Source organism: Haliotis rubra, unplaced genomic scaffold (genome assembly GCF_003918875.1).
Source record: "Haliotis rubra isolate DU_JTF1 unplaced genomic scaffold, ASM391887v1 Scf926, whole genome shotgun sequence".
NCBI classification, from domain to species: domain Eukaryota; kingdom Metazoa; phylum Mollusca; class Gastropoda; order Lepetellida; family Haliotidae; genus Haliotis; species Haliotis rubra.
Genome location: NW_025767664.1, coordinates 256,916 through 273,821, shown reverse-complemented (window position 1 = coordinate 273,821; position 16,906 = coordinate 256,916). Strand labels below are relative to the sequence as shown.

Here is a 16,906-nt window from a genome sequence, read left to right as displayed (position 1 = left end):
CCAGGATGTGATATAATTTGTAGTGTGTAGAGGTCCTAAATATTTTGTGAACATGCTGACTCGGATTATATGAGTTTGTAAAATGGAGTACATAGCTCTTAAAGACTCTTTATACCTCGCGAGGCGGTGGGGTAGCCTAGTGGTTTAAGCGTTCGCTTGTCACACCGATTGTGTGAAATCAATTTCTGCTGGAATATTGCTAAAGACGGCGTGAAGCTAAACTCACTCATTTATTCACTTTATACCAAGTACATTTCTCCTACCATAATAGGAGAGCAGTGACTTTAAGAAAAGTGGCCAAATTAAGGATTTTAATGCCCCCCATCTCTTGTATGGACATAAGGAGTCTTTTATAAATACTATCAAAATACGTGGGCATGGACATCCTTTTTCGAAACATATGATCACTTTACCTTGATTACTTAAATATTTGAAAACCTTTCTCAGAAATATGATATTCGCAATTGCAATGAATGATACTGGAGCGTACAAACAAACAATATGTTTACACAGCAGTCCTTTGTCGACAATCAAAAGACGCCAAACATAACATGGAAAATAAGAAATTAGTTGGACATATTGTCCTGAAATTGTTTGATATGAGTAGACTTAGGATATAAGTATGTGGTTTACTGTAAGTCTCCAGGACCCAAGAGAATTAATAAGAGAAGTCCAACCCAAGTCTAGAATTGGGTACGTACGTACCTCAGGCATTATTTAGGATTGCTTTCAGATTTTGATTACGGCACACTGATCTGCGCATACTTACCTCGTCTCTTGCCGAGTTACAAAATGACCCTCAAAATGAACTAGTTTCAGACCTTTGTACGACCCCTATGACTAAGCCGTTAGCAACACTTATATTCACAGCCGAGGGGAGCTGCGCCATACACGGCACAATCGCGGGTGACTTCAGGTTTGAGCTGGGGAGTATTGTGGCAGCTTGGGGTAGTTAACAAAAAACATCCCTTTAACATGGAGATCTTGGGCCTTGTGGACGTCCCGTTGTATGTCCTTCTAGCCCTGGCGGTGGCCGTGCTGATCTATATGTGAGTAGACAATACATGTATTACTTTAGGTGGACCACTTATCTCGAGACAAGTTGCATGTATTGTAATTAGTTCAGATTGCTCGGACGAGGCATTGATAAAATCAGTCGCATGATTTGAGCTCTGGTCAATTATATATTTAGAACTGACACAACAAGTGCCCCGTTAATGGAGGAACAGAAGTAAACACGTCTGTGTACACTAGGTGTGTATTGTGTGTACATTTTAAGGTACACTTGTGCTGGGATTGTATACCGCCTTGAATAGTACTTGAGATATATCACGGCACTGGATGTATATTACCAACAGACCACGAAACACAACAACGGCAATATAGGCTCGCTAGTGTTTACACTCCATTGATAAAGGGATCATCTACGTAGATGAAATTAGCATCCACATTGATTTATTTAGAAGATAGTAGAAAAACGCTTCCATGGAAATACATGTCATTTATGAGTTTGCCTAAAGTGTGAATGTGCCTTGAATTGTAGACACAATCGTGAAGAGTCTCCCTGATATCACGCATACGATGTTTGAATACAATTGTAAAGTGCTTATTTTGACCAATGTTTCCAAACTCTAAAGAACGCTTCACAGTTGGCCCTCGTGCAATACAATGATGTTTATTTTTCAGACATGGAACCTGGAACTTCAATTACTTCAGAAAACAGGGCATCCCTGGACCAACACCGTTCCCTCTTTTGGGAAACAGCCTCTCATTTGTAGGTTAAGTTAATTATTTGCTATCAGATTGATTTATGATCATATATATATGTGAAATATATCTTCGATTGAATGACCAGATGTAAAGGAGGTTATTTTTCTGCAGGAAATGATGATATCTGTGTGTATATAATATGAACAGAAGCAAAGCCAAACCTATCACGTGTGGGAAACCATACTCAGGCCATATACCCATCTGAATATGAATGTCGTCTTGCCTTTGTACATAGTACAAAATACATACAGGATATTATAATAAATGAATGAATGAATGAATGTGTTTATTTCCTCCAGAGTTGAATCCGAAGATCATACAAAGGCAAATACATTATTTACAAGGCATCACTTGCAATAAACATAATGAAACAACATTCGTAGCAAAATGGAAGCATATGTTAGACTGCTCATTAAATTTACAATGTACAATTTGTGAGCAGTAGGGAGGTTCTGTTTAGTAGATGTACATGAGATGTTTTTTTAGATTCCATACGAATTGAGAAAATGACAGTATTATGTATTCCCATGTAACATAGTCAATTGTTTTAGTTAAGTCATGTATATCTCCGCCGAGAAAGAGTGACAGCATCTCATCGTCGTCAAGCATATCTATTTTCACATATATATCAACATCAAGTTTATCAGTCAGACAGGAGAAGAAATTATTTTCTGATTTTCAGTGATTAATTCATATAATTTTCGCGACCAATATTTCATTTACACCAAACGTAATTTGTTTCCGATTATAGCCAACTAGATATTCTACTGCAATGTCATTCTATATTTAAATAGTTTCAGCAACAGGCAACCAGTCCAGACGGAAATGTTGATCATGTGTGGCACTGACATGCTAGAAGGAGCATTAGAGACATAGACGTGTTGGGAAGTGTACCACTGAGATGGCATATGTGTCAAACATATGTGAGGGCTATGAAATTGTTGATAGTTAATGTGTCAAAAACCATGGTAGGAACAAATCCATGAAGCCTGCTGTTGTGATTTACAGTCTTTGAAACCAACTTGACAAGAATGAAAATCACAAAGCGGATAACAGGCTGAAATCTCGACATGACTTTGTGGATTTTGCATATCACACCAGTCTGTGCCCTCTTTCCAGCGTACACGATCCTGTGTGTATATTATGGCTGGTTGACGAACTCCGGAAACTGCAACTATCGGACTGTACACAGTTTTTGAACTTCCACCTCAATGTATAATATATATTGTGTTCATTACCGAAGTCGTCAAATTGAGGAAAATAACCCTAAATCAACTTTCGAACATACGCTGGCTACCCGCCGTCGCCATATGTAGACCGCAACGTCACAGAAGAAACGTGACGTAATAGCATTGTTCATGACGTCACGTCACCATGACCGATATTTTCGCCCTCGTAGGTAATAAATATGCATATGATTGTCTCTCCTTATTAACATCTGTTGATTTAATACTGCAGTCCATGGCACCATTTTTCAGAAATGACAGAATGCAGACGCCTATTTTATCTATTTTACAGTCTTTCTTCCACAAATTCAAGAATGGAACCGACAGTACGGAAATGTATATGGGTAGGTTCATCTCGTAAACTTATTGATTTGACTTATTGGGTGATCTGGACACCAGAATCAGCATCCTGTTCCACGACAATCGGAAAAAATGCTCGAAGGTACTGGTATGGTCATGCCGAAAAATACCTTCCTAGATTTTAAAAATGAGGAGTACATCCTTGACATTGAAACACTGTTTTTAGCGTTTGGCAGTATTTTAGAAAGATGCTAGCATGTTGGTTTAGTGTGTGAGATCACCCCAACGTAATGTCGACCTCAGGCGTTTAAAATGTAGGTAAAAATTCACGATCATGTGCACAGTGCTTATAAACCACAAATTACAATCAGGATCTATCTGGGATTCACACCAACAGAATAGGACCTTTATTCATTCATTGAGGGTTCTCTGAGATCAGGTAATACACAGGTAACATGTGGCTATATGTTGATGTTTACATAGTGTACAGATTTTAAAGGCGTTTCTTGAAATACATAAAATATTTACAATCTTACTTACAGATTTAAAAGGTCATAATACCTAATTTAAAAAGGGAACACACTTTGTTAAAGTTGAGGATTTTGGAATTGCAAAGAATTACCCAATATATGTATAAAAAGCAAGACACTCTGTACGTGATTTTATTTTGAATGTAATGTTACGTTTTCTCATACCATGTTGTTTCTTGACCTAAGGATATTTATGGGAAGAACGCCAGCCTATGTTATATCGGATCTGGACATTCTGAAGGAGGTGTTTGTCAAGAGCTTCAGCACTTTCAGAAACAGGATGGTAAACAATACTTTCCAATATCTTACCCATTTTTACATTACCGCGGAGGCAATTACGTTATTATTGTAAAGGACAAGCATGGAAAAATATCTCTCTGAATACATGTTATTTTAAAACAGATATTCGAACGCACGATGATGGTGAGAGTATTACAACTGAATGTTTCATACATGTCTTTTATAAACCTTACTGTTCAATATGTTTCCAGAAAGTCTCACTCGTGCCCTACCCATTCAGTTTGGGTGTGTTTTTCTTGGACGATGAGCACTGGCGGAGGGTGAGAAGCATCATAACACCGAGCTTCAGCAGCGGCAAACTGAGGAAGGTGAGACACTGTAGTCCTTACTGTTGGGTAGATATCCCACGTAGAGATTCCGGATTAGAAAACGTAACCATCTCCCTTTGCCTGTTGTGCGAGGTTACGTACGTAAGTTATCGAATTTATCAGACACGTTCTTCTTTGTTGTCGTACTGGACTGAGGACTAAACAAACATGTCACACTATACTAATAGTAAGAGTCCGCTTATATGGCGCTCATATCCAGGCACATTGCCTGCTCACGGCATAGGACACTATCGTACTTTCCGATACTTTTTCAACTCCCTGGGGACCATACAGCCATGCTGCCTGTTAGGCGCAATGAGCTGAACACTCACATTGCCAGCACATCCTCACGGGTACCCATTTTACAGCTGGGTGAACTGAGACAATGTGGATATAAGTATCTTGTCCAAGGATACTACGCAAATGTGCCCACCTTGGGACCCGAACCTAGGTGCCTCCACCGGGGATCGAACCCGGGCCTTCAGCGTGATAGGCAGACGCCTTACCACTGCACTACTGCGCTCCACTGCGCTCATACTATCACTGATCTGACGCGAACCTGACCTTTTGCCCATAGGTGTATTATATATACAATTTACATACATGTTGTGTCTGTCTGACTTAATACATTCTATATATGGTCCGGTTTTACAATACTACGACCAGTCTGTAGGTATATGGGTTATCACTTTGGATTCTAGATGTGCGCTGCCATCAACGATTGCTCAAGGACTCTCACAACTAACTTCTCTACAGTCATTGGGAAAAAGGAAGGGGTGATCGTGAAAGAGTAAGTATTGCGTTGTCATGTCGAACTGTACTATATGTTCGACAAAATGCGAAGGAATAGATATGTTTTCCCTCGAGTATCACATTTTCAATAACAGATTAATATTGCAAGCTTTTTTATTCGGGATTTTTCTTGGAAGTGCATACATGTTTCTACCTCAATGCGAACAGCCGTGCAAACGAATAAACCATTCAGTTTTCATCTTGAATCTATGTACGCCACTTCATCCACGTTGTTAAACTATAAGTACTTGTTGCAGAACATGGACTTGGTAGTTTATGATGTAACATGTTGCTGTCCGATCTTGTATTTCTCTCGTTAAAAAACAACACATAAATGTGTTGCAATATTTTTCAGCTACTTTGGAGCTTACACCATGGACGTGATTTCACGAACTGCCTTTGGTATCACAGTCGATTCTCAGAACGATTTCAACAATGAATTTGTCGCTAATGCTAAGATGATGTTTACACAATCAAAGCCAAGACGACTACTACCAATGATAGCACGTACGTTGCATACTTCTTACAGATATGTCTCTTCCTTCAACAACCTTGTCTATTAATTCTACTGTTTGAATTTTGGGCACTTGGAAAGTATATTTGACAAGTGACAAGTTTATGCTATGTAGAGGCCTTAAGGCCAAGATCACATACATATACAAAATAATGGTTGCGCATACAAACAGTTTTGGATACATAATTAAGTAGGTAGGTTTCTCTTAAGGAATATAGCAAGGTTTGTTAACATGTTTCACATAACGTGATGACATGAGTTGATATAACTTATTCTTAGAGGGAAAGGTGTGAAAGAAACAGGGTATAAGCTGCTCCATCCAACTTTTATAACATGGACTCACTAAGATCAGGTGGAATTCATCTTCTATAATATTCATGTTACATTTAGAACAAATAAGTTGATTACATTCAATGTCCTTATCATATCTCAATTTACTCACTTTTAACTTATTAGACTGGAAACGTAGTGTGCAGTGTATACAGAGTAAATCTTTGTGGCTGAACAATTCTATTACGTATTTCTCGGTATCTAACAGAGATTTAAAGTAAAATGAGACAGCTTATCATGTCATTCTGGAAATTGAATGTCTACACATCTTTGGGTAAACATACTCATAAATAGTTGATAATCACTAAGATCCTGTGCAATCCAGACATAGGAATATCCTGCTGAAATTAAAAGTCTGCGAAGTCAAGTTACCCAATTTATCTTTCCATCATTATCAAAGATCTTTAACTGATCATATCAAGCTTTGGGATACCGCCCTGAATGCGTACCTAAAAGTCTGCTCCAGTAGCTTACACAGCGACTAAAAAATATGTTTTACACAAACTAGATGCCTCCCTACATCCCCTAGCACTATACCAGTTGCGGTGAATGTGGATACATTTAAACATCGTTTGAAAAACAGACTGTGTACTCTTTCAATATTACCTCTGTACGAAAACCCCCATATTTCAGCCCCGTACAATAGAATATGCATTATCTTTGTATCAAATATTTGTACAGCTACTTTAAATGGAAGAGCAGGAAATACTTTCATCAATTTGTTAATAGGAAATATTAAAATATAGCAAAACAGCAAATATATTTGTTTTTAACGAGAGGGTATGGGATATACACTTAAAACGATATATGTTTTTATCATGAGGCTATGTGCTATGTTTCTATAACGATATCTGTTTTAACACGGGGATAGTGGATATGCACGTATGATGATATCATATTTCAACACGAGGGTATGGAATATGCACTTACATCAATATCTGTTTTCAGCACGACGGTATTATATATAGGGTATGCACTTATAACAGTATCTATGTTAACGCAAAGGTAGTGGATGTGCTCCTATGATGATGTCTATTTTTAACACGATGGGTGTTAGGTTTGATAACTGTTATAAGTGACAGAGCAAACACTGCCACATTTTATGCAAGTGTTTTAACTGATAAAATGCTAGAAATCTGTGAAAATGTGTAACAGTACTTTTAAACTATAATTTGACTTGCATCAAAAGCATGTAGACATCTTTCTGGCTCTTTTGGATTTCCTACATAAAAAAGACCCCATACAAGGAGAGATATATTACTGGGAGCATCCATGTAGCACCAAATCCCCGTCTCTAGATATCGACAGAACTGTGCAAGTTGTTGGGCTTATAGTACATATGTCTCACGATTAAGGAAAGTGTTTTGTCGCTGATATTTCGACCTAAACATTATTTCGGGATCCCACATTATTCTTTTGTTGTTTTTTTTTGTACCATATTGTTTTATATGACACATTTTTCCATATGACGGTGGTTTATAAATAATCGCGTCTGGGCCAGACAAGTCAGTGACTGACATCATGAGCATCGATATACACAGCTGGGAAACGATGGCATACGTGAATCGAGACCACCCGATCCCGTCAGTCGCCTTTAACGGCAAGACTGGTTTGCTGAAAACCCTGATCTCCACGCGGTCACCTCCAACACTAAGCTGCCACGTCGGCATAAATAGTTTCCAGGTCCACAATCGTTGAAACAGAATTCATTCGTTTTTATCCTTTACAGGCTTCTTTCCACCATTGGTGTGGGTTATCCGGAAGATTGGAGTTGGAGTATTTCCAAGTAGAGCCATACGCTTTTTTCAAGCCAACATCTTGGAAATGATCAAACAACGAGAGAACGAATCAAAGGAAAATCGAGAGGTATGATATAACTGTCGAACGCTGGGTGTTTGTTGTGGTTTATTTCTCATAACGTGTGTTGATATACAGGTGTGCAAATAAAACTTCTTCTTTTTTTAACCCGGAACCTAAACATTTCTGTTTTGGTCATGTGTCGTAGCCGTGAAGTACGATAAAGCATATCTGGTAAAACAGTGAACCATTTGTTTACACAGTTTGTCAGTTATCTATATCGTTAGGACACGAGATAAAAGAATCGGTAAGTAAATAGAAGCAGCCATAAAATGTTTGAAAAGACAATTTCCACGACGTTAATACATATATGTAAAATATCTCCAGCTTTGGACTTTCTAATAGTGTGTCATTATTATCCAGTGATTCTAATCTACATTCTGCTTGTCTTGGTTACCGCATATTGGTACCATTATCCATTAATTCAAACCTATATTAGATTTACAAACATCAATTGATACACATTCTTTTATAAGACTCACACAAGAAAGGATGTCGTATTTACAGCAGAGAATCGACTTCCTGCAACTCTTGGTGGACGCTGAGATAACGGATGATAAAGTTAAACAAGAAAACGGTGACACAGCCAATGGTCAGGTCTCAGAGGAACATACAGCCAGACGTGAGTACAGAAACACCTCTGAGTCTGCTCAGTGTTAACATGGCTTTGAACAGTATGTCACTCATGTGGCGGGCAGTGACTCGTGCTTGAGTTGGATGTACAACACTAAATATTGATACCATAAAATTGCAAGTTTGTAAGAACCCTATGAAATCAGTACATACCAAATAAATTCGACCTTCAGTACAACACTTTATTCGCAGTATGACAACCACAGACTATCAAGACATATAAATCTATTTTGTTATACTTCAAATATGTCTTCAAGAGCAGAAACGGATTGAAATGAAATGTGAATATTTTGTTGAAGTGAGTGAGAGTGAGTGAGTGAGTTTAGTTTTACGCCGCACTCAGCAATATTCCAGCTATATGGCGGCGGTCTGTAAATAATCGAGTCTGGATCAGACAATCCAGTGATCAAGAGCATGATCATCGATATTGGGAACCGATGATATGTGTCAACCACCCGATCCCGTTAGTCGCCTCTTACGACAAGCATGGGTTACTGAAGGCTCATTCTAACCTGGACCTTCACGGGTCATTTGGTTAAATTGATCCTATACAGTACCATATGCACTTCATGTATATAGGCCTATGACCTTTCATACAATAAACATTTTAACTTGAAATTTGATATTGCATATCATCATCACAACGTGATGCGGAGTCGATTGTTCACTGGCTGGGTCAACATTATGCCTGTGATGTAGCTGAGCGAGGCGTTCAGTGTCTGATAGAAACTCTGTGTCCACTGTAAGGTTACTTTTACAGGTTTAACAGCGGATGAAATTGTTGGCCAAGGGATATTGTTCTTCATTGCTGGATACGAAACAACGGCTTCCACACTGAACTTTGCATCGTACAATCTAGCAATGAACCCGGATGCACAGGAGAAAGCATATAATGAAATCAAAGAGATGCTTGGGAATGTCAGTATGAACGCTTGGGCGCTTTGATACGTTCACACTTAACCTTATGATATAACGAGCAAACCCACTCTAGAGGGATTCATTCGGAAACATTATTGTTATTGTCAAGTGAAAACACAATTGTAAATATGATATCGAAGTGACGATTTCTCCTGATATAGTAAAAAGCTAAGATAGTCTCAAGGGATTTGAGATTTATGAAATGTTCGTGTTCTTCTCGCAAGATTGCAATGTGGGGTTTATGGTCGTGTTATCTCATGAAACAACACGATGATAGGAACACATGTTCAGAAACAGAAGAAACAATGTTAAAAGAAATTCTGCCTGAAGCTCTCGATGAATCTGGTACATAAGGTAACAGTCAGTAGCAGATATAGTCTTTTTTTCTCTATCATAGGAGGAACCAAACCACGACAACATAGGGAGACTGAAGTATCTGGACAACGTCATTACTGAGACGCTCAGACTCTTCCCACCAGTTATTGCGTAAGTTAAGCCCAGTCGTGACAGGTGCCATTTGTGTTGGATATCTACACCACACAAGTGACAATGAGGGAAATATGTTGACTGTAGTCGTCTTAAAGTATGTAAGATGGTCAAATAAAGTATGCCTATTTACACACGAGGAGAATTAACGGTGTGCAGTAAACGCAAGATGGGGTATTGTTTTGTAAGGGGGTGTTCCAGTCTATCATGCACTTATGCGTCACTTTCATATTCGTCCAATGGAAAACCTGTATATTGTGTGAAGTTTACATTAAAACAATATTCAGAATTGACTGTCCATTTTCAGATTGCATCGCAGAGCTTCTGAGAATATTCAGATCAAGGACCTGACAATCTATGAGGGTCAAACTGTCTTCGTTCCTACGCTTGCACTACAGAGAGACCCTAAGCTCTTCAAGGACCCAGATTCCTTCAAGCCTGAAAGGTAATGTCACCCGTCAAACGTATCTAATGGTACTGCTGTAGTAACTCAATCCACGCATAGACCAAGCATGTGCTCACCCATTCTCTCACTTCCAATGTGACATGGCATACATTCACATATGCACACACCGACGCTGTTCACAGTTTATGTCGGATCTTTAAAATACCCCCTCTCTAAGATCAGTGTGGTTCAACACATACCCTTTTTTAGCTTAATGTGCTGTGTTTCAATTCAGACCGAGACTGAAACACTGAATACCAATTTCATTTATTTGATTGCAAAATAAGTGACGTTAACAACAACAAAAATTAAGATTATGTATTTTCATTTCAACACACATTCTGTGTCATATATAACTGAAGATATTTCATCAACGCAGTCTACTTGTTATTCAATATCTTATTTACTGTGATATTTTTCAGACACGATGAAAAATCCAACCCACTGTCCTTCCTGTCGTTCGGATACGGTCCAAGAATCTGTATTGGGATGCGTCTGGCGCTGGTTGAGGCTAAAATAGCCCTGGTTAATGTTCTGAGAGCTGTGAAGTTTGAACGTATGCCGGACACACAGGTATAAGTATTTCTATAGTCGTCATCTTCTGGAAACGTTTGTTTGCGTGCTATGTGGTAGTATGTTCCAGATGAGTGTACTTAGTCTGTTCGTCATGTTTTACGTACCTAGTCTGTTCATCACGATGTACGTACCTAATCTGTTCATCATGATGGAAGCACCTAATCTGTTCATCACGATGTACGCACCTAGTCTGATTATCATAATGGACCTACCTACCCCAGCGTCATGTTGTCCTGCTCATGAAATGATACGCCTCTGTGGCACAGTCATAACATTAAGTAGTCAATAATTGATTTTGACAACGATGTTCATGATAATACACTTTCTTCAGAATTACGCGCCTACATGTAAAAATCATCAGAAATATATACATGAACCTTTGTTTACAGGAAGTATTGACGTTTATTGAGTCCGGCATTCTTCAAACAGAAAAGGACATCAAGCTGAAAATATCTCCAAGATGCTGAGTTAGAGGAAGAGGCACCTGCAGTTTCTCTTTTTGTGCCAGAAACCTATACACATGATCGTCTGAAAACTGCATCTTTTGGGTTTTTCTTGTTTGAAAACTTTCTCAAATACCTTTGTTGTTATCAGTAATCAGCAGAAATTGTCATATTTCAATAATTTATTCTTTTTCTTGACATTTGACTGTCAGCGATTGTGGTGTTGAAAAACGATTTTCTGAATCGACGTTGACCATACATCAGTAATGGAAGAAGTAGAAGATGCAGAGAGGCAGACCGACAGACCGACCGACGGACAGACAGACAGACAATGGGTTGTTCCAACTGATCTGTCTCCTTTTGAATGAGATGTGCTTTGTTGTATGTATTGTACGCATAGTATACATTGCATTGGGGAAAGTTTTAAAAGTTCTGGAACAAACTGTTGGTTGAACTGATAGTTAAAGCTACATATTGGGTACATACAGGAAATATGTATATTCCCAGAAAGTTTATGCTGAAAAGTAATTTCTTATAAAGCACAAGTTTGTGTTGTGAAATTAGAACATGGTAGTGAAGACATTGATCAGGGCAGTTCAGCTTCGACGATGAACCTGTTAGAACAAAATATATACCCCAGAACTAAATACATTGAATAATAAATTATGAAGCTCAGGCGTGATTGTGACACTTGATGTCAACTGGCGTCATATCTCATTTGTCCGTATTGCCAGTGCCGTCTGTGAAATACAAATTGCCACAGTATCATAAAGAATAAATGCTCTGTAGAGTATTTAAAAGGAGTAGTGTAACAGGCATCAGCCAAATTACAAACCACAGTATTACTTGAAAGAATAATGAAAGCTTTGTTTGTCTTTGCGTTCGAGTATATATGCTTCAGCCACATTATAAACCAAATCATATCTTGACAGAAAATGTAATAAACATAATTTCTTGCACATTCTAAGGTCAGTGTATGTATACTGAATGCCAGACACATACTGAACGTCAATGCTACATTTAAACTGCATTTGTTTAACGTGTTCATCGAATATGTAACTATATGTGCTTAATTTGAATAAACGCGATTTTGCGCTTAGAATATATTTGTTCTGAATGTGGAAATTGCTTTGTTGCTCTCATTCCCTTTGTCAATTTCAACTAAACAATAAGTGCACTGAACACAGAGTATTCAAATATTTGTATTGAAACGGCTCGTCTCAGCATGCACTTATAAGTTAGATTTTGTTTGTTTGTTTGTTGTTTAATGCAGCAATGTTCCAACTATGTGACGGCTGTAATTGAGTCTGAATCAGACAGTCCAGTGATTAGCATCATGAGCATCGATCTACACTTCGGTTGGGTGAGGTAGTGGTTGTAGAAAATCTCCCAATCACAGGTATGGACTCGCTGTTTGGGACTGATTCGGCAGGGAGAGTCCAGTGTTGTCACTTGTGCTACGCCTAGGTAATTTCTTCTGGGATTGATTCCTATTATCATTTGGCTGGCGCTTTCATGGATCATTCTCATGACCCTTCTAAATTTTCAAGAGTGCTGAAAATTCCAACAGTTTATATTAGTTGTTGAGGAACCACCTCGAGACAGGGAGCAGTTGGTTAAGCTATGTTGAGAAAATAGAGAACTCAACGTTCTATCGAATAGGGCGCTCTTTTGAGAACAAGCTGGTAAGGTTCCAGTCAAGGATAACAGTCATCAGATGTACCTGCGAATAATGAATGGATGTTATTTTTTGCAGATATAATGTATTTAATTTAACATCTACGAATAGTTTCAGAGTTTTCAAAAATAGAACATTATTTCAGAGTGGTTCATAGACACATGTTCACGTAATAGTCAGAATAGTACAATCGATTTTGTTCTTAGCAGTGATTTTCTTAGGCTTGCGGAAAGCGTGTGTAGCTTTTAGTCACCTGCCGATAAAAGTTAAGTACCTCTCAAATCAGTTATTGAAATGGTGTATACGTATCTGTCTGGCAATTAGGTCATACTGACATCAGTTGCAAATCACTGTAAATCCTTGATTAAAGAAACGTGTTACTTCGGCAGGAAAATACGAAACCGAAATAACATGGGCATAATAGAAACCATCAAAACCTGCTCATAACAAGGCTTCCGCACGAAAGCAGTACTCTATGTCGATATTGTTTGTGTGGAACTGGTGGATATCTAGATGGAATATGGTAGATGAGAGACATTGTAGGTGCTCCTCAGGTGGATGACCAGTGATGATTCTCAACAGTTTGATTCTGCATTCGAACACGAAGTGCACAGATCGACGAGAATGTTACCTTGACATGACCCATCCGACACAGTTATATGAACATTTTGTTAAATCTTGAGCAAAGTAATGTTTGCTAGTGGTTAACAAAGCTTTAAATGGTATTTCTGTTGGAACACATCGAGATAGCTCGCTACAGAAGGAACGTTCGATGCGATGCGGGTGTTAGACGTTCACCACCTAGGTGAAGCATTTTCATCTGAATGCCGGGACAACATTACCGTCACATGTTTAGACCCACGCTTCAACAATGTCTCATCCAACCCTGGAAAAGAAACGATTTTCCAAAATCATAATGATATCTGCGCTGTATGCTATGGGATTCCACGGAAAAGACGTGACTCTGCCTTATCAGGAGCCAGTCTGTCAAGATATCTATATGAAATGGGTGTCAGGTTGTCAGAATGCATATACACCGAAATGAAAGTCAAGTTGTCAAGATATATACACTGAATTGGGCTTCAGGTTTTCAAGAGACTTTTACTGAACTGGGAGTCAAGTTGTCAAGATACACACGTTTTAATCAAGTAGCTTAAAGCAATTTAAATGCAATACCTAATTTATCCATACACATTGACCTTTTCACCCATGACTTTTTGCACGAAAACATTCAGTGTTAGTTTTTAATCAAATTAAATTAATAATTTACAGAGACTGCCCAACACCTTGTCAGCGGTTACCCTGCCTTAGCACAAATAGCATATCTTAAAAGACATGATGACATGGCTCGTTGCTTCTACTACTGTCTTCGTCATGCCTGTGGCTTCGACTCCGAGGTCCATCCATGGTACGACCCTGACCAATCATCCTTTCAAATTCCGTGGAATAGGCCCATATACAGCCTCAGAAGAATCCCAGCCTACAAACCTGATCTTGTCCTTTTTGATAAAACCAATGAATTGATTTATATCATTGAATCTTCTGTCCAGTTTGACAGCAACGTGATTGGCAAGATTCAGGAAAAGCATTCAAAATATGCGGACCTCGCCATTGCAATGTATCGCTGGGATCCCAAGTACACTGTTGTCAGGCTCCCCGTTGTTCTCGGTGCCCTTGGTTTGGTACCTCTTGATCTACGTCAAGAAATCAGGAGAGTGCCCGGGTTCTCCACCGGAAGCACAGACCTTCTGACACTCTGGGTAATGCAGAAGGCTGCAGTGTTGTGGAGTCTACATATTCTCCGGAAAGTTCTTGGGTTCGACTAGGTAGCATTTCCTGTTCCAGGATCACCCGAACCCTCTCTTCTGCATTTATATCTGCAAAATATAAACAATATCCATAAGCGTCATAAAATACTTCAGTTATTGTTTTTGAATTGATCTATGTTTTGATCTTATTACACACATTCTGTATAAACTTATATCCATTTTCTGTTTAGATTGTTTAATAAACGTATACATTTGCGCAAACATTGCGCCTCCCGATTTAGTTTAGCAAAGCATTTAAATCACAGCACTTAAAAGGAAAAGTTCCAGACATATAATGCATAAAAAGAACTGTCATCAAGTACATACGTCACTGGATGTGACACATTTTTACTGTCAACACAAAATTGTTACGTGTTCCAAATTCAGATCCTGCCAATTCATCTTGATAATTGACACAGAATTGTGAAACTGATGTTCTGTGTTTCATTCGTATAATTTTCACAACTCATTTTCCCTTTACATCAAACAGAAGTTGTTTTTCTTGACACAGCCAACCAGGTATTCTGCTGCACTGACATTCTATATTTAAGTAGTTTCCGTAATGGGCAAGCAGTCTAGACATATCGGAAGTGTTTGTCACGCGTCGTAATTGACATACTGAAAGCCTTGTTCCTGCATTAGAGACATTATTTCCCATCTACATGATACACTTAAGAACGTTCGTCAGCATTGATGAGAGTAGGTCAAGACCGATCAAAATGTACACGAAACAAAACGGGGGTGTTGTTCATGCTTGACGATACAGGGCCGGGGGCGTTTTTCACGCTCAGATAAATTTTCCGACAGATAGGCCAAGGCCTGTACTAACCTTGACGACAGGTTGGTCAAGAGTGTTGTTCACCTTCATGAAACACAGGGGCGTGTTTCCCTCTGTGACGAGAGATGGGTAAGGAGCGTTGTGTCACTTGGCGACAGAGAGATTAACTGCAGGTGTGTCCTTTGTGTACTATGAGATTTCAAAATGAGGATCACACAAATTAGGGGATGGCATTGAGTACATAAGTTACGTAATTTAAACGTTCAAACTTTAGGTGCTGTAGCATGGAGCATCCTTATACAAAAGGATATGGGTGAGACAAAGAGTTCATTCTGGTCAGCCCAATGACAGCTGATGAGACCAGGAATTTGATAATATCCCTTAAAAATAATAAATCACCTGGGCCAGTGGATGTTACAAAGAACATCTAAAATATGCAGGCCAAAAACTAATGGATCCCCTTATCCGAATATTCAACGAAATTACAAGGATTAAATATGTTCCTAAATCATACCGAACGGGTTTATGATTCCTATCTATAAAGAGAATGGCAAGGACAAAATAGATCCTCGAAACTACAGAGATATCACACTTACATCGGTCATTGGAACAAGATCATTCTTAACAGAATAGAACAGTGGATTGAGCAAAACGACTTAACTTTCCTAACTTTCTACAGTTTTGCTTCCAGAAGAACAACGGATCACAGATGGCTGCATGGACACTCAGTAGTGCATCACAATACATTAGCTCTACGTTTCCTCTTTATGCAATAATTTTGGATAACGAAAAAGGTTTTGACCGCATACGGCAAGATGGTTTGTTTCGCAAATTGTTGGATCTAGGCATAAACTCAAAGTATTGGCGTCTTATACGTCAATATTGACACAGTAAATCACAAGTATATGTTATGTTTCAAAGATGTTAGTGAGATTTATTCCATATTTCACGTGGTGTCGGTCAAGGAAGAGTTATGTCAGCATGACTTTTTCTGGTTTTTATTGATGACCTCATGAAAGAATTGAGACATATGGTATTTATAAACATGGCTGATGTGAGGTAAGGTGAGGTGACAGTGGGTTAACGTCGTGTTTGAGAATATTTCGCTCATATGACGACGTGCATGCGTGTGTATGTGTATGTGCGGCTGCTTGTACTAGCCCAGACTGGTATAAGCTGGTTTTATGGTGCTAGCCCACGGGGATACCATGCTG

The 16,906-nt window shown here is 38.8% G+C and overlaps 1 protein-coding gene across 1 annotated transcript; it reads left to right on the top strand.

Annotated features, from left to right (window-relative positions):
• The first annotated feature begins 1,003 nt into the window (after positions 1–1,003).
• On the top strand, positions 1,004–12,527 carry LOC124264467 (cytochrome P450 3A13-like). The gene is made up of 14 exons (XM_046699209.1): positions 1,004–1,049; positions 1,687–1,774; positions 3,289–3,340; positions 4,013–4,109; positions 4,318–4,434; positions 5,136–5,224; positions 5,582–5,733; positions 7,800–7,936; positions 8,435–8,549; positions 9,321–9,478; positions 9,876–9,964; positions 10,272–10,409; positions 10,832–10,982; positions 11,375–12,527. The coding sequence occupies exons 4-14, from the start codon at positions 4,020–4,022 to the stop codon at positions 11,450–11,452; spliced, it is 1,314 nt and encodes a 437-aa protein (XP_046555165.1). The 5' UTR covers positions 1,004–1,049; positions 1,687–1,774; positions 3,289–3,340; positions 4,013–4,019; the 3' UTR covers positions 11,453–12,527.
• The last annotated feature ends 4,379 nt before the right edge of the window (positions 12,528–16,906 follow it).

What these genes read in the sequence shown, in the direction of transcription:
- LOC124264467 (XM_046699209.1), top strand. Translation starts at nt 4,020, where the DNA reads ATGGGAAGAACGCCAGCCTATGTTATATCGGATCTGGACATTCTGAAG. An exon ending in GCAGCGGCAAACTGAGGAAG is followed by an intron (nt 4,435 to 5,135) that starts GTGAGACACTGT and finishes TTTGGATTCTAG; the next exon opens with ATGTGCGCTGCCATCAACGA. An exon ending in GAAGGGGTGATCGTGAAAGA is followed by an intron (nt 5,225 to 5,581) that starts GTAAGTATTGCG and finishes AATATTTTTCAG; the next exon opens with CTACTTTGGAGCTTACACCA.